This window comes from Carettochelys insculpta, chromosome 3 (genome assembly GCF_033958435.1).
Source record: "Carettochelys insculpta isolate YL-2023 chromosome 3, ASM3395843v1, whole genome shotgun sequence".
NCBI classification, from domain to species: domain Eukaryota; kingdom Metazoa; phylum Chordata; order Testudines; family Carettochelyidae; genus Carettochelys; species Carettochelys insculpta.
The window spans coordinates 118,617,774-118,640,523 of NC_134139.1; the positions used below are offsets into that span (position 1 = coordinate 118,617,774).

The 22,750-nt window shown below is 44.8% G+C and overlaps 1 protein-coding gene across 2 annotated transcripts in view; it reads left to right on the forward strand.

The window, feature by feature from the left end:
- GOPC (golgi associated PDZ and coiled-coil motif containing) overlaps positions 1-20,566 on the forward strand; it is a 59,028-nt gene extending 38,462 nt beyond the window's left edge. For both annotated transcript variants that reach the window (XM_074990685.1, XM_074990686.1), the window contains 6 exons: positions 6,483-6,658; positions 8,188-8,353; positions 10,527-10,622; positions 12,275-12,439; positions 16,304-16,484; positions 16,989-20,566. In XM_074990685.1, coding sequence (XP_074846786.1) covers positions 6,483-6,658; positions 8,188-8,353; positions 10,527-10,622; positions 12,275-12,439; positions 16,304-16,484; positions 16,989-17,107 — 903 coding nt within the window. In that variant the 3' untranslated portion in view covers positions 17,108-20,566. The remainder of the gene's footprint in view (positions 1-6,482; positions 6,659-8,187; positions 8,354-10,526; positions 10,623-12,274; positions 12,440-16,303; positions 16,485-16,988) is intronic.
- Positions 20,567-22,750: the final 2,184 nt, after the last annotated feature.

Genomic DNA, 22,750 nt, shown 5'->3' on the forward strand with positions numbered 1-22,750 from the left:
GGTGTTCTACCAAACAGCTAGCCCCCTTTTCGGTGCCTGTACCTGTAATATTAGAGTATTTACTGGACCTCAAGAGAGGAGGACTCTCACTATCCTCGTTAAAGGTCCACCTTGCCGCCATTTCGGCGTTCAGACACGAAGAGGAAGGGCACACGGTGTTCGCCCATCCCATGGTTACCAGGTTCCTCAAAGGGTTGGTAAACCTATACCCCCCTCAGAAACCGCTTCCACCTTCGTGGAACTTGGACCTGGTGCTTAATGCGCTAACGGGACCACCGTTCGAGCCTTTAGCCACGGTTTCCCTCCGCCTCCTTACGATAAAGACGACCTTCCTTCTCGCAATCACGTCAGCTCGCAGGGTGAGCGAGCTTGCGGCAGTTATGGCAACGCCACCCTGCACAGTATTTTCCACGGAGGCGGTAACCATACGGCTGCATCCAGCCTTTGTTCCTAAGGTTTCTTCAGAGTTTCATATTAACGAACCTATTGTTTTACCCTCGTTTTATCCAAAGCCTCATAACTCTAACAAAGAGGCGCGCCTCCACCTCCTGGATGTGAGGAGGGCGCTAGCCTTCTATATAGATAGGACCAAGTCCTTCCGGAAAACGGATAGACTCCTCGTGTCTCTTGCTCCCAAATCGAAAGGAGAAGGTCTCTCTTCGCAGAGAATCTCGAAGCACGTCGTATCCTGCATAAAAATGTGCTACGAACTCAAGAAGACTCCTTTACTGGCCACGCCCAGGGCTCACTCCACTAGGGCGGTGGCGGCATCAACAGCCTTTTTCAAGGGCGTTGCGCTAAAAGACATTTGCAGAACGGCGACCTGGTCATCCTATGACACCTTCGCCAAGCATTATGCCCTACACGGGGTATTCCAAGAGGATACCCAGCTCTCGACAGCGGTCCTCTCGGGGACAAGCTGTACATGATCCGACTACCCACCTCCTATCTTGGGTTACTGCTGGGTAGTCACCTAATGTGGAGCACCCGCGGGGACTCTCGAAGAAGAAAGAAAGTTTACTCACTGTAGTAACAGTGGTTCTTCGAGATGTGTCCCCGTGGGTGCTCCACTACCCGCCCATCCTCCCCGCTTCGGATCTCTGTTTAGTGTTTTGCAGGTGCATCTGAGGCAGTTGGTCAAGGAACTGGCGGGGACCGGATCGCGCATGTGGCCAGGAGCACGCAAGGGAGCAGCGCACACCGTCGCATGCGCGGTCCGGCAGAAACTGCTTGGAAGATCCGATCTGCGGTGCTGGGCGAGCCCAACACCTAATGTGGAGCACCCACGGGGACACATCTCGAAGAACCACCGTTACTACGGTGAGTAACCTTTCTTTCTCCTCACTAGGACTTACCATCCATTTTTTGAATGCCTTTTATCTCTCACTGCATCATTTACTTGATTGTTAATCCATGTTGGCACTTTTTTGGTTCTCTGACTGTGTTTTTTTCTATTTGGGGTATACAGTAAACTCTTGCTTTACGCGTCTTCAGGTTTTGCACAACTTGCTTTAACGTGAGTTTCACACAGCTTGATGCGTGGCTGTCAGTCTGCCTAGCTGCCTGCAGCAATGGGCAGCTAGGCAGGCTAACAGCCCCTTTCCCCTGCCTTCCCAGAGCAGCACTAGGCACTGCCCTTGGAAGGTAGTGGGAAGGCTTTTAGCTCACCTATCTGCCTGCCACTGCGGGCAGCCAGGCAAGCCTAAAACCCCCTTCCCGGAGTGGCACTGCTGTCAAGCTGATAGTAGTGCTACTCTGGGAAGGTAGGAAGAAGGATTTTAGCCTCCCCTAGCTGCCCACTGCTGCAGGCAGCTAGGGGTGCTAGAACCTCCTTACCCTCCCCAGGATCAGCCCCCCCTGCTACGGCCTGACTTACCTGAAATTTGGGATAAGTGAGGGTTTCATGGAACATATCCCTCGCATATCCTGAGGGACTACTGTACAGTTGTGCCTCTATTATGGTGTCTTTGAAAAGTTTCCATGCAGCTTGCAGGGATTTCACATTTGGCACTGTACCATTTTGTTTTTGTTTAAGCTCCTCATTTTTGTGTAGTTCCCCTTTCTGAAATTAAATGCCACCGTGTTGGGCTGCTGTGGTATTTTTCTCATCACACGGATGTTGAATTGTATTACATTATGGTTACTATTTCTAAGCAATCCAGTTATGTTTACCTCTTGGATTAGATACTGCAGTCCACTTTGGCCTAAATCAGGAATTGCCTCTCCTCTTGTGGGGTATAGAGCCAGCTGCTCCGAGAAGCAGTCATTTAAGTTATCAAGAAACTTTATCTCTGCCTCCTCTCCTGGGCTGGCATGTACATGGTCAATATTGGGATAGTAGAAATCCCTCGTTATTATTGACTTTTTTATTTTTACAGCTTCTCTGATCTCCCTTCGCATTTCATATTCGCAATCACCATCCTGATCAGGTGGTCCCTTTGCTATAGTCTTATTATTAGAGCATGGAATTAGCTTTGTTCCTGTACCTCAGTGGTGGGGAACCCCCAGGCTGTGGTCCAGATCTGGACTGTGGCTTGTCTGGGTTGGGAACCCTAGGCTTGGCACTACCCTCCCCAGCTTCTGGCCTGTGGCAGGGAGGTGGGCTGGGGAGCCTCGCAGGCTGGATCAGCCATGCTGGGGCTGGATCTCGCCCATGGGCTCTGACAGGGCATGTAGGGGGGCAGCAGTCGTGCTGCCACTGCTCCCCCTTCCCCTCCCGGGGCTGGGGGAATGGCAGCTCAGTGTTGTCTGCAGAGAGGCTTCGCCTGCTGCTCTGATTGGCTGGAATTGCAGTTAGAGCAGCGGGGCGGGGGTGGAGTGTGCCTGGTAGAGGTGGGAAGCTCCTGGGAGTGGCTTCTCTCTTGATGGTGCCATTTCCCTACCAGGGCGGCGGGGGAGGCAGCATGTGGAGGTAAGCTCCTCCAGTCCCTCTCATGTGCTCCTCCTGCTCAGACCTCTCTTCCACCCAGGCCTCTCCACCCCCACCCTGCATCTGCACCTCTTCCCACACAGACCCCCACCTCAACCTGCTCCTGTTCCCACCCTCCGTCCCACCCAGACCCCAAACACTGCCCACAGCCCGCTCCTGCACCCTCCCTCCTGGACCCCACACCTGCTCCCCTGCAGTCCCCTACCACACCCTGAACCCCCCCATTTCTGGCTTGAGCCCAGATCCCCAGAAGATTTAATCTGAACTGGAGGAAGCACTGAACCTTAGTCCCCGACTTCCCTACCCGCCTGCCTGTGTGGCTAGAGAGTGAGGGGAGTGAGGTGTCACAGTCAGGGCCCACATAGGTAAGGTTTTTGTGGGTGGAGTGGGTTTTTTCTCACTTTTATGTGACCTCCAATTGATTTTTCTGTGGGTCAGTGGCCCCAGACCTGAAGAAGTTTTTCCACTCCTACAGTTGTACCTCAACAACTGGCTGATCATGGCTCCACATAGAAGCTCAACTCAGGTTCATCAGAGCCATCATTCACAATCTGTGTCTTCTCAGGAATGAAGTGAAATCCACTGTGTTCCCTCTTCGGAGGATAAACTTTGATAAACTCTTCTGGGGACCCCAGCTTGGACCAACAATGGAGGGATTCAAGATTCAGTGTGTGGGAGTTTCCCAACACCACGGCACGGATCTACCTGCAGCTTCTGGATTACATGGCTTACATGTGCCTACGTGGTACAACATGTCAGACTCAGACCTCTTCAGTTATGGCTGGCATCAACATATTGTCTGGCCTGGGACACCTTGGACAGAATTGTGACCCTGCCTTGTGTGGTGCTCCACTCCATGGTCTGATCAGTGGTCATTTCACTGAACTGTCTCTGTCACTAGTGTCAAATGCTTTAGTCCTGGGACAGGAGTGCTTCTCTGGGAGACCTCAGGATTCGAGGTCTTTGGTCTCAGGCTGATCTGGCTCCACATCAGCGTCAAAGATCTGAGGGTGCTGTGCCTGGCCTGCCAGACCTTTCAGTTCTGACAGACATTAAAACAGCAATGGAGGTGCATGCTCCTTTCCCCTGTGCTATGGCACTTGTGTGCAGAACGTTCAATACACCTGCAAGCATTGTACCTCCCCAGAGTACAGAATGAGCTGGTGGCCAGCTTAGCAGATTGTTTCCTGGCCACAAGTGGTCCCTTCATCTAGACATCATGAATTCAGTCTTCTGAAGGTTGGGCTTTCGCTAGCCAGACCTATTTGCCAAATGACGCAACAGGAAGTGTCTACGGTTCTGCTTTCCGACACTGACATCAGTGCAGCTCATTCTTTACCATCTCCTCCCTCTAAAGCAGCAAGGGCTTTCAGCTTTGTCTGTAAGGGTTTATTTAGCTGCTATATTGGTATTCCATCTGAGTGCTGGAACTGCATGGTGTTTGAGAACGGCATGGTCAGTCATTTCTTAAAAGGATTCAACAGACCTTATCCATAGGACCACCAATCCATCCTTGATTGGGACCTCAACCTGCTCATTTCTAGCTTAATGGGACCACCATTTGAACCATTAGCAAACATACTTTTCTTTTAAGATGGCATTCCAGACAGCAATACCTTGGAGGTGGGTATCTGAGTTCAGGGCCTTAACACTGGAATCCCCCTACATCATAGTCTTTAAATATTTGGAGCAGTGGTGGCAGCAGCTCCCGGAGCCTCAAATTATTTCTTCAAGAGCCACAAGTTGCTGAACCCTGCCCTAGCTATGCTCCCTTACACAATCTGAAACAATTGGTATAACCTTGTTGTAGTGCATCATTTCTACCCCAAAGAAGTACAGTATGCAGGCACAGTCTTCACATAGCCTTTATGCTGGCTTTAGGGTTTCTGTGCATTACCAGGATGGCACAAAGGAACCACAACACTCCTCAACTTCTGAGCTATTAAATGTCTGCTGCCTATACAATTTATTTTCAATGTTTAAGATTTCCTGTATATTTATCACATGTCACACAGAGGTCATACTTTAAAGCTTATGCATAAAGGAACAGATTACAGCTTAAATATTCTGCCTTCACTCTGCATTATTCTGAACGTTTGTTTTTCTAAGGCGCAGATGTTGAACAATGAGAGTTATTGCCTCTCCCATCTTATTTCTCTAATATCATGGGACTGACCCAGTTACAACCATACTGGATACAACTGCATTACCTGACATTTTCCTTTATTTTCTGAACCCTAACTTTGTACTAACGGTGTTGTTGTTCATGTCTATTCCAGTCAGGTGTGTGTGCACACGTGTGCACGGTTGACAGAAGATTTCCCACCGAAGTACAGGTGTGGGAAAGATACAACTCATGGGCCAGATCCTGCCCACCAAGCCTTTTAATCATTCCCATGGCCAGCCCATAGGGCTGTGGAGAGAGGAAAGCTGGCCAATGGGACCTGAAAGATTTTGCTTGGGGTGGTGGTAGTGCAGCCTAATTTCTGTGCTCTCAGTGGCCAGTTTCTCTCTCTTCCTCTTAGGCTAAGTCTCCACTGGCTGCGAAAGATTGAACTCTTAGGTTTGATCTTCTGGGGCACAGTTTTGCACATGTGCAAAATGGTACATTCTGGGGTCAATGTCGACCCCGGAACTCCTTGCAAGCCATAAGGATTAAGGAATGTCTATTGAAGGAGCACTCCGATGGACATTCTGCAGTAAGGACAGGGACCAGCGTCAATGGCTACAAAATCAGTTTTACGCACACAGTTGGCATACCTAAAATTGCGTAGCAGCTGTTGACATTCCTGGTAAACGTAGATGTAGACTAAATTGCAGAGTCCTTTTCTTTTAGTTCTGTGATACTACAATGGGGTCCTGATCCATGATTATGTCCATTTAAATAACAAATACTAAAATGTAGTATGTTATTGCCATTGAAAATTAAATTCTAAATAATTTCCAAAAGCAAGGCTGATCCTAACTCTGGCAAGGCATGACAACCAATTCCTTTCAGAGATATTGTCACATGTTTATCAAATATTTTGAAGGCTATGTGCAACAGTCTCTTAAATTTATCACACATTTGGTAGCAAACAGATAATCTGATGTTAATGAAGTGGTAACTAATTTTATTTTTAATGTTTTGTTTTAAATAATGACTGTATTACGTAATGTTTTGTCTGGGAATCTTTTGCATTAATGAGGTTTAAGGAGAAGACTTTCAAAGGCACAAATACAAATTGGGTGCCCAACTCATACTTATTTTCAGTAGTGTTGAGCATATAATATAATTGCCTTTTGCACTTTTTTGAAACTTTCCCCTGGACCTCCCCCCCACAATAAAGGACAGGGATTCTAGGATGAAGGAAATTAATCCCAATAATGACAATTTTATGGCTCTTTTGTAAGCGTCTTTTCAATAAAGGGAGTTTTCAATGCCTCATTATTGTAGGGGGACTAACGCATTACGTAATGCTGCAATTATTTCATATTTATTTTGCAGAAATGTTTAACATTGTTCCTGAAATAACTTAAACAAAAACAACCATTTTTTTCTTCATTTTTATAGGAGAGGGAGCTTGAAGCCAACAAGAAGGAAAAGGTGAAAGAAGCTCAACTTGAAGCTGAGGTGAAATTACTGAGGAAGGAGAATGAGGCACTTCGTCGACACATAGCTGTTCTTCAGGCTGAGGTTTATGGGGCAAGACTGGCAGCCAAATACTTAGATAAAGAACTAGCTGGAAGGTTTGTACGAGTATTTTCAGGTCTACACCATGAGAATTTTGCCTGTTTGGGATAGCTATCTTTTTGCTCCTTTTCTACAATGCTTAGAGCAGTGGATTGCTGGTCCATGACTGGAGCTCATAGGTGCTACAGTAATACAAATAACAATAATAAATTGTGTATAAAAGTCAGAATTCTGGAAGGGTTAGGATATGTGTAAACTTAGATCCCGTTACTTCTACTATGGAAAATAAATCAGGCTTTCATTATGTCCATTGCTGACTGTAAACAGCAGCTTGGAATCATCTTTTAGGACTAAACATAATTCTGCTTAAACATTGGGCTGACTGTTTCAGGCCAGGTTTGTGCACCATGTAAGATAAGCAAACATTTGTTCTTCGGGAAGAGAGGAGATGGGGAAAACCTTTTGTCTGTCCCCATAGAACAAAAGTTTGTCTTCCTTAGTTCCATGAATCATCTGATGTGACTACCTCAAAAATAGCCTAATTCCAAAAGTATGTTTAAAGAACGAATATTTGTTCCAAACTAAAAAGGGAATTTAAATGTAAAATGAGAGCATATTATATTGTGGTAAAATGTAAAGGCTCCACTTAGGTACAAGACCCCATTTTGTTTATTCCTGGGCAAGCATATAGGAAGACACTGTCCCTAGTTTAAAGAGCTTGAAATCTAAAAAGACAAAAATCCAGTGAAAGGGGTGGGAAGAGTATTACACAGATAAACAATAGTGCGAGTGATGATAGGTACGCATTGATAGTTCTCTTTTTATTTCAAAATGTGTAAAAACTTTCACTAACTACCCCTCTACACAGTTATTGTTAGTTTTCTTTTTTGCACTTTATTTTTTATCCCGTCTGTTTTTATTTCTCCAGTTGCTTATTTTGAAAAGGAAATTGCCTTATCCACTATGCCAAATTACCACTTTGCAATGATTTCACCCACTGTGCATTCAAACAGTCCTCCAAAGCTGCCCTCAGGAACAATTTTGGCCTCTTGGGTTTCAGGAGAAGGCCAGAGAGCATATCTTTCTGCCAGTATTGCAGCTCTAGCAGTTGTCAGATCATGTTTCTTGTCCAAAAAAAAGGGAAATAGTTAGGGGTTTCTAACCAAAATGATTTATCAGATGGAGGTGTGGGCATCTTGAGGCAGGATGCAGAATTGAAGGGATTGGGAGAAAGAGAGGCTTTCACTAGATAAGGAAAAAATTGCATTTACAGTTGACTTAACCCAAAACTTACAAGCCACTTGCATCTACTTCAAAGGAGCTGTGCTCGGTAATGTGCTAGGTACAGCAATCCACAGGTCCTGGAACTTTCAGGGAGTGGTGTGTGTGTGTGTACGTGTACGTGTATGTGTACGTGTACGTGTACATGCTCATCAGTGTTGCAGTTGTGCTGGTTCAAGCACATAGGTGAAAATTACAACACTGCACTACAGTAGAGCAGATAAATGGTGAGTACTGGAACACCTCAATTTTCAGTTGTAAGGTATAGTACACACTCTTTTTCTTCCTATACTTTATTTTGCAGAGTCCAGCAGATTCAGTTACTGGGTCGAGATATGAAGGGGCCTGCTCATGATAAACTTTGGAACCAGCTGGAAGCAGAAATACACCTGCATCGTCACAAAACTGTTATTAGAGCATGTCGGGGTCGTAATGACCTGAAACGTCCAATGCAAGCACCACCAGGGCATGTAAGATGAACTTTGATATTTATCTTAGTGAGCCTGCCTTCCCCTATTTTCAATGCCAGTCATTCACAGCTTTTCAGGAAAAAATTAATATGTGTAATACTCCGTTTTCTTGATTGTCCTGATGTAGAGTGTATATTCCCATATATATATGAAATCATAAGCTGAGTTGTCAAGGTGTTACCTATATTGCAGATTAAAGTACGATTCTGTCCTAAATAGTGACTGTTCTGTTGTGCACTTGCAGCTTTTATTGACTTCTGAAAATAGACTACTTTGTTTAGGTGTTTATTTATGGATTTAGGAACTTAACTTCAGACACATAGGTTACAAATGTTGGGTTTGTCAAAACATCTTTTTTAAAAAGGCTGACTAACAAATTTAATTTGTGTAAGGTCTGACTCAAATTTATGATCAAAATTTTCAAAAGTGGCTAGAGATGTTTTGTGCCCCAAGTGAATACACCTTAATAAATTATTATTTTTTTTTATAGAAAATGCTTTTTGAGATAAAGCCTCTTTTAAAAGCATCTCAGCTGAGTCACCTAAAACCATTTATTACTTACAAAAAATCTATGGGGCCCAATATTTTTATAAAATTATTTTATTGCTTATGTGTGATAGCAACAACAAATGTTATAACGGGAAGAAATATATTACTTTCATAAGATTTTGAACTTGAATGACATTTTTTGTTTCTTATATCCCACTGGAATAAATTATCAGAAATGCTTGAAACTGTATACTTAATGCATTGAGTGCACTACTGTAGTTAAGGTATGTTTTTTTTCTTTTAAATTTCACCTCTGGTCAAATACAGTTTCTAATATTGAGTGCTAGAGGCAAACCTTTCCTTTCCAAATGTAACTTTTGTATGGTCTGCGTCTTGTTTCTGGGACTGACTTCTGTCTCATCCATCTCTTGCTACCACAGGAACATTATCACTAACCAGGAGTGCAAGATGAATAGCCTTTTTGGTTTCCATCATCTTCACAGTTTTTTCTGGCAAGGAGTATGCAACATTTGGGTTGGCTTGTACTAATGTAGCTTATCTGCTACGTTGTATAGAGCAAAACCCTGACATATGCTCAAGTTGTGTTCCTGGGCAACTGTCCGTAAATCAAGTTTTGTGCAAGTTGAGGGGGTATTAGAACGCCTGCCAGCTCCAGCCTTGAGGAGCCACCTGGCCAGGGGGAATCCCCAGCAGCAAAGTAGCTGTGAACTGGCCGGGCGCTGCAGCGCTCTGCCTTCTGGCTCCAGCCCCCAGCTTCCTCAGCTGGGAAAAGCCAGGGAGCAGCCATGCCACCCCACCGGTGGGCCCCCTGGCTCCCACCCAGCCATGGTGGCTCCTTGGCGCTGGAGCTGAGGCAGAGTGCTGTGCCCTGCCAACCTCTTTGCCCCATTAGTACAGGAGATTTCCTCTGGCCACGGCAGCTCCTTGGGGCTGGAGCTGGGGTGGAGCCCTGTGCCCTGCCCAGATCCCAGCTGCATTGCTGCCGGGGATTCCTCCCCAGCCATGGTGGCTCCTTGGGCCGGAGTTGAGGTGGAGCACTGCTCCCCAGCTTCCCCCAGCTAGGGGTACTGGAGGGGGGGCTGGATCGGCATGGCGGTGTGACTGCTCCCTGGCTCCCCCCAGCTGGGGGGAACCAGTGGTGGGCTGGCAGGGTGGTGTGGCTGCTCTCTGGCTTCCCCCAGCTGGGGGAGCCAGAGGCTGGAGCTGGCAGGCAGAGTGCTGGACTACCTAGCTTACTCACAGCTGCTTTGCAGGGATTTCCCCCTGCCACGGCGGCTCCTTGGAATTGGGACGGAGTGCTGCACTCCAGCCAGCTCTCAGCCCCCATTGCTGCAGGGGATTTCCCACCCCCTGCCCTGGCCAGGTGGCTTCCTGGAGGTGGAGCTGGCAGCAGAACTGGCAGCAGATCTGTGTTCTGACCAGCCCCCAGCCTCTGTTGCTGCTGGGAATCCCAGGAGCGCATGTTCACATATATATGCAAATGATGCACATCTGGGTTTCCTCTTTAACAGTCACTTGTTCATTTTGACTCATGTTAGCCCAATAAATATGTAAGTTGAAACTGCGTAAATCGGGGTTTTGCTGCATTCTCCTTCTGTATTTGAAAAAAAAAAGTATTTTCTAGTTCATATGTTTATACTTACTCTTGATTTTGTTAAACTAGGAACCAGACTCCTTAAAGAAGAGTCAAGGTGTTGGTCCAATCAGAAAAGTTCTCCTTGTTAAAGAAGACCACGAAGGACTTGGCATTTCAATCACAGTAATAAATTCTTTAAAACTATTTTTCACTTTGTCCTCATTGACAGTTAACTCGTAGTTCTTTCCTATAACTGAGGGAGAATAGTTTGGATAACACTGTAGCAGGCAGTAAAGCCAATTTTTGACTAAATAGAAGTGGTGTTGTATACTTTTTTGTTTATGAACAATAAAAAATAGCTTTTACCATCACCATCAAGATATTATTCAATGTAAGATTGCTGCAGGAAGTGCAGAGAAATATTAACTTGAAACCTGAAGATGTTAACTTTAACAGGGTTATTTTTATAAAATATAAAGAAAATTACTCTGCTGCTTTTAGTATCATCTCATGTGCATTAGACTGCATGTATAAACTAATGGAGCTCAATTTGAATTCCAGACTCTGCAAAATTGCTGAAATCTCTAATTTTTTTAAAACTTGGAATTCTAGAAACATTCATTTAAAAACATAATATTGTATTTCTGGACTCAAGCATTACATGCATATTAGTGGTGAATTCTGACAATCAGGGAGTATAATCTGGGCAAGCAGAGAGAAGAATGAAGGCTTATAACAGAAATGCTTCTCCAGAATCTTGACAAGAAGACAGCTTCTTCAGATTTTCTAATTGACTCCTTATATCCAATCATTAGTCCGCAGATTTTACAAAACCTAACTGAGTGCCTAGTATCTTTGAAATTCAGATCACTTTAATATAGATATCTAACTTTTAAGCAATTGAGCTTGAAAATTGTGTCCATAATGCCTTTATTTTATTGCATCTGATAAGTAGCTGCTAAGTAACAAGCATGGTGTCTGAGGCTAACAGCATTTAATTACTTTAAAGTCTTGCTTAATTAATTTTATATCTGATTTAAATATTCTGTTTTATGTTAATTTATCAGAATTACTGCCATTCATTCTGGCTATATCTATACTGGAAGCATCTGTCTACAGAAGTTACGGTCGGAAGAGATGTTCCGAAAAAATTTCTGTCAACAGATCGCGTCTACACGTAGAAGTGGATCAATTTTGTGATTCCCTTTGTCAACAAAAGGGTCCCCCGGACTGTCTACGCAGCTTTTTTGTCTACAGTTTCTGTCAACAAAAGGCATTTTGTGTGTAGATGATCCATGAGTTTGTCAACAAAACCCACTATTGTAGACGCAGTCTCTGAGTACATAGCTCAGATTTGTTCACTTGGCTATGGAGGAAAAACAAATTAAAGGAAGCACTAAATTAATTCTTTTCACCATAACTATACTGCCTGGTTTTCTGTTGTAAAAACTGGAAAAAGGAAGGAAAAAAAAAACTTAACTATCTAGACATTGCTTTCCTACTACTAAGTACATGTTGAACCTCTGTAGTTCAGCACCCTGGCAACATAATCACTATCAGACTAGAGAATTTGCTGAACTACGAGAGGTCAGTACCAACACTTCCACTGCTTACTGGGCCCATAGAAGACATTTAGGGGTAAATAACAGCACAGAACACTGAGAGCCAGGACTGGTGGCTGTTAAACAAACTTTATGGGATCATGGGAAAGTTGGGCACACCCCTGCAAAGTGGGCATCCAGCTAATTAAAATCATGCCACACAAAAGTGTGCCAGACTAGAGCGGGTCAACCTGTATTTAAAAATACATCTCTTTTTCTTTTTTCTGTTGGTAGGGTGGGAAGGAGCACGGTGTTCCAATATTAATCTCTGAAATCCACCCCGGTCAACCTGCCGATCGATGTGGAGGTCTGCATGTTGGAGATGCTATTCTGGCAGTAAATGGAGTCAATCTGAGAGATGCCAAACACAAAGAAGCAGTAACCATTCTTTCCCAGCAGGTACCTTATATGATTCATCAATATATGCATGTTTCCTTTCTTCTTGTCTGTTGAGTTGCTAGGCATTTTTTAATTTTCTTTCAACCCCAGCACTTAGGTTTAGATATAGTATTTCATGCAGCTCTATCACCTTATGTTTTGATGTTCTTAGATATTGCTTTGATGCTCTTAGAGATGCTGGGTCAATACTTAGAGTGGACCCTTCTGTCTAAATGTGTAGAGTATTATTGATTATTCTTCCCTCAGTGTGTACTAAACTGTTAAAACCCAAAGGAGGACCTGGTACTCAGCTGACTCCCTATCCCCCCTCTCCCAGCCAATTCCATGGTTTGGCTGCAGGCTGAACTCATTTTGTCCAAAACCTGAATATTACTTTTATTATCTGACACAATGTCTCATGAAAACTGAAGGTTAGTTGCCTCATTTCTCTATTCTCTGAGGGCTGTACTCCCATGATGCACCATTGCCTTGATGTACTTGACTTTCCTCTGCAAATAATGAACAGATTTAAATTCACTAAGCAGAAGTTTTGCAAATGTGGGGATGATACACTGTATTATCCATGCATAGCAAAGATGTTTAATTGCTGTCTTAGTGCACATTTCAATTCAACCTATGTTACACAGCTATTATTGCACTCATTGGCTACATCTACACGAGAGAGCTTTGTCGACAAAGTTCACAGAACATCCACATTACAAAGGCGTTCTGTTGACAGTAAATCAGCAGAATGCAGCACTTCTGTCAACAGCCTTCTGCCTTTTCCCCTGAGGCAGAATGCCTTTCTCAACAGAATATGTCGACAGAAAGGCAATGTGGATGCTCTGGGGCCGGGCGGTTCTTCTGTCTACAGATAAGTCCTCCAGGGTGCCAGCCAGCTGCCGTGGGGAAGTGCCCTGTCCACAGCAATCACAGCTCTATGCTCCCTGCCTCCAGCCAGTCTTAAAGGCACAAGGAGCCCCAAAACCCGGGGCAGGAAGTGGTGAGTGGGGAAGCAGCCGTACAGCATGTTGCCCCACTCATCACTCCCACAGACACACCCTCCTGCTCTGTAGTGTGATGGTGACCCAGCCACTGAGCCAGCCCCTGGTTCCCCCTGCAATGCCCTGGGGCCCTCCGGGGAGACACAGGAGGGGTCCCAGGAGCCGCACCCTCCCAAACCTAAGGCATAAAATACCAGTCCCAGTCTATGAGTGAGCCTGAGATACAGAACCTCCTCAGCCTCTGGGCCAAGGAGGAGATCCCCTTGAGCCCTACAGCTAAGAGACCCAATGCCCCGTCCTATGTCCCTCTGGCCACTGCCCTTGTGGACCATGGCCACCCTGCTGACACCTTGGAGCAAGTGCGGATGACCGTAAAGGAGCTATATCAGGGGTACGCTCGGGACTGGGACTCTGCCAAGAGATCAGGGGCAGCATCCTACTTCGATGAGCTCCACCACCTACTGAGGAGTGAGGACTGCACCCTCCCCAACAGCTGCTATGGACACAGCTGAGGAGTCCCCTCCACACCCACCCGCCCACCGCTGCCGGAGCCCCAGGAGGAGGAGCAGCAGCTGCAGCCTGGGACTGAGCCAGAGATGGACATGGGTTCTGAGGCCAGTGGGGGTGTGCTCATCATCGTCCTGGACTCGGACCTCTCCAGCCAGCCCACATCCAGGGTGTCCACAGGCCTCTTTGAGGGTCCCTCTGGTAAGTACCCTGAGTGTCGCACACCCCAGAGCATGAGGGGTGGGTGCAGATGGGGCATGCCGTGAGCATTGCCAGGCTGGCTCCGGCAGGAGCTCATGCTGCAGTCCCAGTACATGCAACCATGTGCAAAGCAGTGTGTCCCATCCGGACCCAGCAGGCAGCCAGCCTCACAGGAGGCCAGATACGCCCTGGGGGCTGGAGGGGGAGGAGGCTGCCAGCCCCTGCCACGTCTGGAAGCAGACCGGGCACGTGGGTGATGGCCAGACCCCAGCCAAACCACCAAGGAGTGCAGCAGACGGTGCTGCAAGCTGCACGTGTGAGGAACCCAGGGGGAGTGCGAGGCTGCACCTGGCCTATCTGCTACCCATGTGGAGATCCCTCTCTTGGTGGACTCACCCCTCCAACCTTGGCCTCTAGGCCACTTGGGGTTGGGAGGCAGCACAGCGATCAGTCCCCGTGCGGCAAGGCCCGCCATGCAGGGCACACATGCTTGTGCTTCCAGGAGATCCCTGTCCCTTAGCTTGTGGGGTGGTGGCTGCTGCTAATGGTGGGTGGGGAGCAGGGCCTTAGGGGCTGTGTTGTGGGAATGACTCACCATCTCCCCTCTTTGTCTTCCTTACAGCTTCACCATCTGAGGGCAGAATCAATCCCACCTCCCCACCAGGGCCAGCCAACCCCATCCCCGCACCAGAGCAAGCCAGCTTGAAACCAGGACCAGTGCTAGCTGGCACATCTCCCTCCCCCCACTGCAGGGGCAGGCCCTCTGGAGGCTCGCTGACTTCCTGGAGCAGCGGCTGCAGGACAACCGGCAGTGGCAGGCGTGGGAATGGGAGTGGTGGACACAGGCCTGGGACCAGCTGACGCACCTCTGCAATGCCACCACTGGTATCAGGCAGGCCCTGTTGACCTTGGCACCCATGACTGCTGCTCCCATTCCCCCCCCGCCGCCCCCACTGCTGCTGCTGCCCTCGTCCCTGCCTTCCCCCATGGCCCTGCCCCCAGGCATGCTGCAGCAGCTGCAATGGGCGATGACCTGGGCCAGCCTCCCATGCTACCCAGGCCCCCCCTGCCATGCCAAACCCCACCACAGCCTTACCGCCTTCATATATCCCCATGCTTCTGGCCCCAACTCAGTCCTGGCAGGGACTCCAAACCTGGGGCAGGAGGGGATCCTGAAGCCAAACGCACTCGGGGTCCCACTCCCTCACATGGTCATGGCCCCTACTCCCTCCTTGGACTTATGCCCCACCCCACTCCCTATCCCAGGTCCCCCCAGCCAAGTGCAGATCCTCCCACTCCCTGTTCCAAGCTGCCCCTCCCCCCACCATATATAGTTACATGTCATTGAGCTTCGTAAATAATTTTTGATGTCACCATTTATTTTTCACATATTTTTATATGTTACGGTAAAAGCGTTGTTGGTTCACCACCCCCAAGTCCCTCTTCACTGGGGAGGATTGGGGATGGGTGAGGGAGTGAAGGGAGGTGTTGTGGTGGGGATGGGATAGGGCTGTGGGTCTGAGGCCCCCGCTGAGGGTGCTCTGGGGAGGGTCATTGGGGGCTGTGGGAGAAGCTCTCCCATAGGGCCTCCTGGATTTGCACCCTTTCCCGTCGAGCTTGGCAGACCTGGCTGTTCACAGATGCACCCGGCGGCTGCCCTGCACCCCAGGAAGAAGCCCATGAGTCCTGTCTGTGGAGGGTGGGGGAGCTTTGCAGTAGCTATGCTTCCCTTGTGGAGGAAGGCAAGCCTCAGCATGAGCAGGGAATGGGTGTCTGGGAGGGACCCTTTAAGGGTGTGCCTCACCAGGGCTCCCGGAAAGGCTTGCCGGCCAAGCGACCCTATGTGTCAGGGTTCCAGGGCCCATTCTGTTGACAAAGCAGCCGGCCAGTCTGGCTGCTCTCTTGTCAACAGAGCAGATCGACAGAGTGATGTGCTTTTCTGTGTGGATGTGATCTGTCGACAGAGGTTTTGTTGGATGATATCTTGCAACAATGACTCCTGTCAGTAGCTCGCTGTAGTGTAGATGTAGCCATGGAGTAAGTGGTAAATTCAGATATTTTCCCTATGTATTGCAGTTATTTAACAAAGTGTGTTTCTTAATAGTTAGTTTAACCCTAGTCATTACCTGTGGGGGGAAAAAAAAGTAATATGCTCACCTTTATTGTATTCTAGAGAGGGGAGATTGAATTTGAAGTGGTGTATGTTGCTCCAGAGGTAGACTCAGATGATGAAAATGTAGAATATGAGGATGAAAGTGGACATCGCTATCGCTTGTATCTCGATGAATTGGAGGAAGGTGGAAATTCAGGTTCTAATAGGAAGGATAAAAATGCAGATGTCAAACCATCAGAAGGTACGTCCTTTTGCCTAAATAGTAAAAGCTGAAACTTCATTATATAAACATGTTTGACTGGAAATAATAATTTTAATGAATTTCATCTGCAATCATGCAGCCAACTCATCCGGCTTTGCTGGGTCCCCCATGCAGTCATCTTGGCTGATCTAGTAAAATCTGGACCACCTGCAGATTTTCGCTTCTCCTTAATCAGTTCCCAACTGAAAATTGACTATTCTTAATATTTGTTTTCTGACTTGTACCAGTCCTAATACCTGGACAGTTGGTCTTTCTCACCTGTTTTGTAGATGTGATCAAATAATCCTTATAGATTAGAGAAGCATATTTTTCCTTTACAGAAGCAGTACACAACTTTCTAATCATATCATATTTGTCTAGAAGTCTTTCTAGTTTTACTTCTTAGTTATTTGAATGAGTATTTGGGTTTCAGAAGTAAAGCTCATTGGTCTGTCATTCCTCAGATCACCTCAGTGCCTGTTTAAAAATGTTTTTAATTTGCAGTGTTTGATAAGAAACCAAGTGTTGATGGACATGAAAACGGAGACCTAGGAAATTCAGTTCAAACTCCTTTAGAAGAGACTGCACCAAAACTAGCTGATTCTTCTGAGTCCTTGTCCTAAAGAACTGGACTGACCTGATCACTTCTCCAAGAAAGATTGCTAATCAGTATAGACTGTTCCAAATTTTATATACCATAGTAGGTTGTAAAAGGACTATTTAAAAAAATCAAAGGAAACCTGTATTACTGTGCCTGCAAAAGTGGCGGTTACCTCAGGGCTTCTTTGTGAGCAATTCCTGACATGTAAAACGCTGTCTGTCTGTGACACGCAATAGTGAACACGTTGCATGTAAAATGGATTTTCCTTGAACTGTAAACACTAAAGCATGTGGTTTTTAAAGGATAATGCATTCAACTTTGGATCCTGTTCATGTTCTTGAAGGGTGTGGAATAAAACTGTAACCAGGTTTATTTTGTTCCTTTGTCACTGAGTAAAAGTGAAGAATTAAAAGCACATGGATCTGGACCAACCATTAACTGTTAAAAAGGAGAGAAGCGAATATTTGCCATTGCAACCCTGAATTTTCCATTTAGATTTTTTGAGCTTCACTTAAAAAAAAAAAAAAAAAAAAGGCTGGGGACAAAAATGTCATGATTCAGATTTTCACAGAATAGCAGAATGCAATGTTTTAATTTAGAGACAAAAGTGGAAAGAACAGCTGTTAAGTGTTGTGAATTCTGATCTCCCAATCCATGATCATTTCATCTGTGAGGAGATTTTCAGCATTATTTAATTTCCTTAAACAGTTTATTGCCAATCAATGCTGCACTTAAAATATTCTCCACAAGTATTTAAACGGAACACTGTTCTGTTTTTCTTATGCAAAATTAGTGTAAAATGGCATAATGCTTCAGAATTATGTCTGGCCTTGTGCATTATATCTGAACATTATACTGTCAGTGTTCATTATTGAATGGATACTGTTAGAACTTACAGTTTTATATAGTGAGTTGTTCATCATGGGCTTGATCCTATGAGATGCTGAATACTTTTGGATGGTACTGAACACACTCAGTTCTTATTAAAATCATCTTCAGATCAAAGGGAGTTGAAGACATGCCATACCTCACAGCAGGTGCTCAGGGTCATGCAGTATCTGGCTCAGAATGTGTTGTATGACAGTCTTGTTAACCTATAGCATTCTAATTTTTGCTGTTGAAATGAAATACTGTTGCCTTCCAAGATCAGTTATATCCTAAAATAGCTGCTAATTGATGTACATCTAAAGGCCCAAGGCATGTTTGGAAAATGGTGAAGTTATTCAAGGTGGCTTTCTTGGCTGGTTTCTCATACTGTATCTATAGATGTTTTAGTGAACCATAATATGCTATGTATGCAAACTGTAAGAAGTGTAGTAGCTTTTATTAATCCAGGGCAAAGCATGAAATGCCTGCTCTCCTGTTTGCTGCTCTGCAGACTGTTAAACTGTAAGGTGAAAAGATGAGATTTTGTATTTTTAGAGTGGAACTAATGTGAAATGACAGCTTTGCACACATTACGGTATTGATGTACATAGAGAAAAAAAATCTCAAAGGCCTTTAGAGGAATATCAATTAAACTAAGGTTTAATGTTCAAAACCTTTGAACACAGTTACTTATCCCTGTTAGGAGCACTATATATATGTTTATATATATATCTTTAAAATGTATATACTTTATTCAAAGATTTTGCTATTTATAAAACCTTTAACTGTTGCTCTTTTCATGAATTTTTGTGCATGGTTCTATTCACTGAAAAAGCTGTTCCATTTACAAACAATTTTTTTGGTAAAGCCTATAAAATACTCAATATTGCCTCTAAGCATAAGTTAATATTTTAAAATAGAGCTGAATGACTCAAAAGCATATCACCAGTTGCTCATAAAAGCATCTTAATGCATCTTAAGCTCCATGTGTCACATGAAATGTTCAGGTGCATTTTAGCAGGTGATTTCATTGCTGTAATGTATCCACACATTGACTGTGTCACATCTTCTGTCATTCCAGTAAGGTGTAGTCTGAGGCTGAGTGTAGCCTAGAGCTCATCGTGTGTGTGAGGCAGAGAAGGCCGTTCAATCTTCACTTTTTTGGAATTCCCTCTGTTTGAAGGTATTAGTTATGTGCATCTTACATGTTTAAAGGGTTTCATATCTCTAAGAAAACACTAGGTAAGCTGCACAGGGATATTTATCTGTGTGAAGAGGAAGTTCCTTGTCCCTTCACCACTCTTGAAGGACCTAGCATTTCCCATGTCAAATACCTTTGGCTGCTTTCAGTTTGAGGTTTTGATCATCCTGTATGTGAGACTGGTGATCTAAGTAGTTACTGGCCAGGAAGGTGTCCAGCCCTGACAAATTAATGCCAATATTTGCCCCATGTAAGTTGTTCTGACCTTTGTTTAGGAGGCCTTAAGTCAATGTTGCCGGAACTTTCTGTGAAAGGATAGTGTGACTACTCCATAGTTTCTGCAGATTTACTGTTGCGATAAAGAAACTATTTGTAGTTCATTTTTAAGCTGGCAGTAGTTTAACAAGATTTTGCAATATCTAAATGCAATGTATAACTACATGTTACTGTTTTGCCAATAACCGTAACACTCAGACTCACTGATTCCCAGGGGTTGAATGAGTTACACACAAAGTGTTTCCAAGGATACTAAGATTTTAATTTTTATTTAAAAAATGGTTTACTTGTACATATTTTACTTCAGATAATAAAACAAAGCTCTCAAGAATGTAGAGTGCAGCTTTGTGTGGATAATTCCTTTGCCATAATTTAAAATCTCCAGTGGAATAGTTATCTCCCACTTTTTTAAAGGTGGCTGGAGTTTGAAGAGAGGTGGACCACTGCTAACTAAGAAACAAGCTTGATGGCAGTAAATTAATTTGTGTCATAAATTGTTCCATATTTCCTCAGTAGAAGTGTGTTTACTGCAGTGGAGAGGATTTGTATCTATTGCAGACTTACTACAGATGTGTTGATAATGAATATGGTAAGGAATACTCTGATATTATGTATTCTATAATCTCTCCAAAAATCCTTCCATCTTGTTTGGTCTCATATCTGTGGCAGGTTTAACATTTTGCAACAAATGTATTATATCTAGTCCAGCTGAGTTTCTTATTTTTTTATTAGCCTGTAAATAAAGATGGGGTCTTATGCATTGCAAGGGTTTTTGTTCCTAATTTACAATTAAGATTTCAGGTATTCTTTGCTTTATGAATGAAATGTGAGTAGGCAGGAAACAGAGTTTGCTTCTGCTACATCTGTTGTAGGTTCAAATACAGAATATCAAACAGAAGAGGCATTGTACTAAACCCTGGCAATTGTGACAAAAACCATACTGCTTAACATAATGATTAAAGCTAATCCAATCTTAGTGAGTGAGATATAACATCAAATTAAAGAAAAAGGGAGATGGAGGTGTAGGCAGCATCTCAAAAATATACTCATCTTTTGCTGTATGAGCACAATTGGTTCCCAACTTTGTGCTCGTAGGTGAAAAAGCATGAGAGGGACACTAAATAAACCTTAGGTTGGGAAATGGGGTTGGAGAGGGTTAAAGGCTGGGGGTAGTTTGGGGCCATGAGCGGGAGGGAGGATTAAGACCTAGTGGCGGGTTGGGTCTGTGGGGCGGATGGGGGGCATTAAGGCTGCGGTGGGTTGGGTCCGTGGGGTGAGTTGGGAAGTTAAGGCTGCAGCAAGTTAGGTCTGTGGGCCAGTGCGGGGGACAGGGGGTTCAGAGGGTCGGGGCTGCGGAGCTGGTGGGGTGGGGGGGGTCAGGCTGCAGCAGGTTGGGTCCGTGGGGCTGGTGGGTGTTGGCTGCGGCAGGTTGTAGCTGTGGTGAGGGGAGTAAGGCTCGTATTGGGGCGGAGGGAATTCACTTGTCTAGAGAACAAAGGTAAGTATATGTATCCCTTGTTTTAGCGATTACTTGTAAGTAAAGTACTTGTTTAATGAGGGATGAGTGTAATTAAATTTCTGGAATGCTTCTTTTTGCATTTTTTCTATATGGGAATGGGGCAGGGGGGACAATCTCATAAACGCAAGGGCTGTGTCTACACTAGCACGTTCTTTCAGAAAATCCAGACCTTTTTCGAAAGAACACGCAGAGCATCTACACACAAAATGTGCTCTTTTGATCTGAAATCGAAAGAATGCGGCCCTTCTTCTGGAAGCCCTCTTGCACTCATGGATCCAGGAGAGTACCTCCTTTCAAAAGCTTCTTTAGAAAAAAATGTATGTGCTCTGTGGGTCTTTCTTTTGACAGAGCAGTCCTCATGGCACCAGATTTTTCGATTGCTGGACCGTTCTTTTGAAAGAGCAGAGGCTGTATGAATGCTCTCTGTATGAAGCAAAGATAGGTCTTTCGATCATCCCTTTTGTGTGTGGATGTGATCTTTCGAAAGAAGTTTTTTCAGAAGAGATCTTCCGGAAGAACTTCTTTCGAAAGATCACTGTAGTGTAGACGTAGCCAAGGTGTTTTGGATTATAATGCTATAAAAATCTCATAGCCATCAGCCAAAAAGAACTACAAAGATCCACCTCATTGAAAAGTAGTCAAAGGACTAAATCTTTGGGCACCATCAAAAGCATGAGTATATCCTTTTTTCTGTTTGATGTGACAAAAAATAGTAAGTGTGCTGTGTATATGTATTTCTGGTTTTTACACCACATGGATACAGTATGTACCATCTCTTGGAATGTTGGTAATTTCTAATAATAGTATGGCTGTTCTTTTGTTCCTACAAAAAGGTTTAATACAAATTAATTTTAAGCTGAGTCAGATCAAAGGTCCACCTAGCCCAGTATCCTGTCTTCCAACAGCAGCCAATGCCAAGTGTCCCAGAGGGAATGAACAGAGCAGGTAATCCTCAAGTGATCCATCCCCTGTCACCCAGTCCCAGCCTTGACAAATAAAGGTGAGGGATGCCATCCCTTCCCAACCAGGCCAATAGCCATTGATGGACCTATCCTCTGTGCATTGATTTAGCTCTCTTCTGGGCCCTGTTAAAGTCCTGGCCTTCACAACTTTCTCTGGCAAGGAGTTCTACAAGTTGACTCTGTGTTGTGTGAAGAAGTACACCATTTATTTGTTGTAAACCTGCTACCTATTAATTTCATTAGGTGACCCCTAGTTCTTGTGTTAGAGGAAGGAATAAATAACTTTTTGTTTGTGATTTTCTCCAGACCAGTCATAATTTTATAGACCTCTATTGTATCCTCCCTTACTAATCTCTTTTCCAAGCTGAAAAGTCCTAGTCTTATTTATTATCTTACCACAGCTGTCCCATCCCCCAATCATATTGGAAAAGGGTCGCAAAAGGACACAAATATCTTTTAGAGATGAGGTGACCACATCTGTACAGTATTCAAGAGGTGGGCATACCAAGGAATCATACAGAGGCAATATGGTATTTTCTGTCTTCTTATATATCCCTTTCTTAATGATTCACAACATTGTTTGCTTTTTGGACTGCTGAGGCACATTGGATGTTTGTGGAGAACTACCCTCAGTGAATTCAAGATCTCTCTAATACTTCCACTGCTTACTGGGCCCTTAGAAGACATTTAGGGTCAGGCCTGTTAACTGGGGAAGCAAACAGGCAATTGTCCCTGGGCCCAGCATTTCAAAGGGGTGTGGAGCTTTGCTGCAGTCCATAGAACTATGCCAGCCTTATTCACAGAACACTGAGGACAAGGGTACCTGTTCTCAGTGAATTG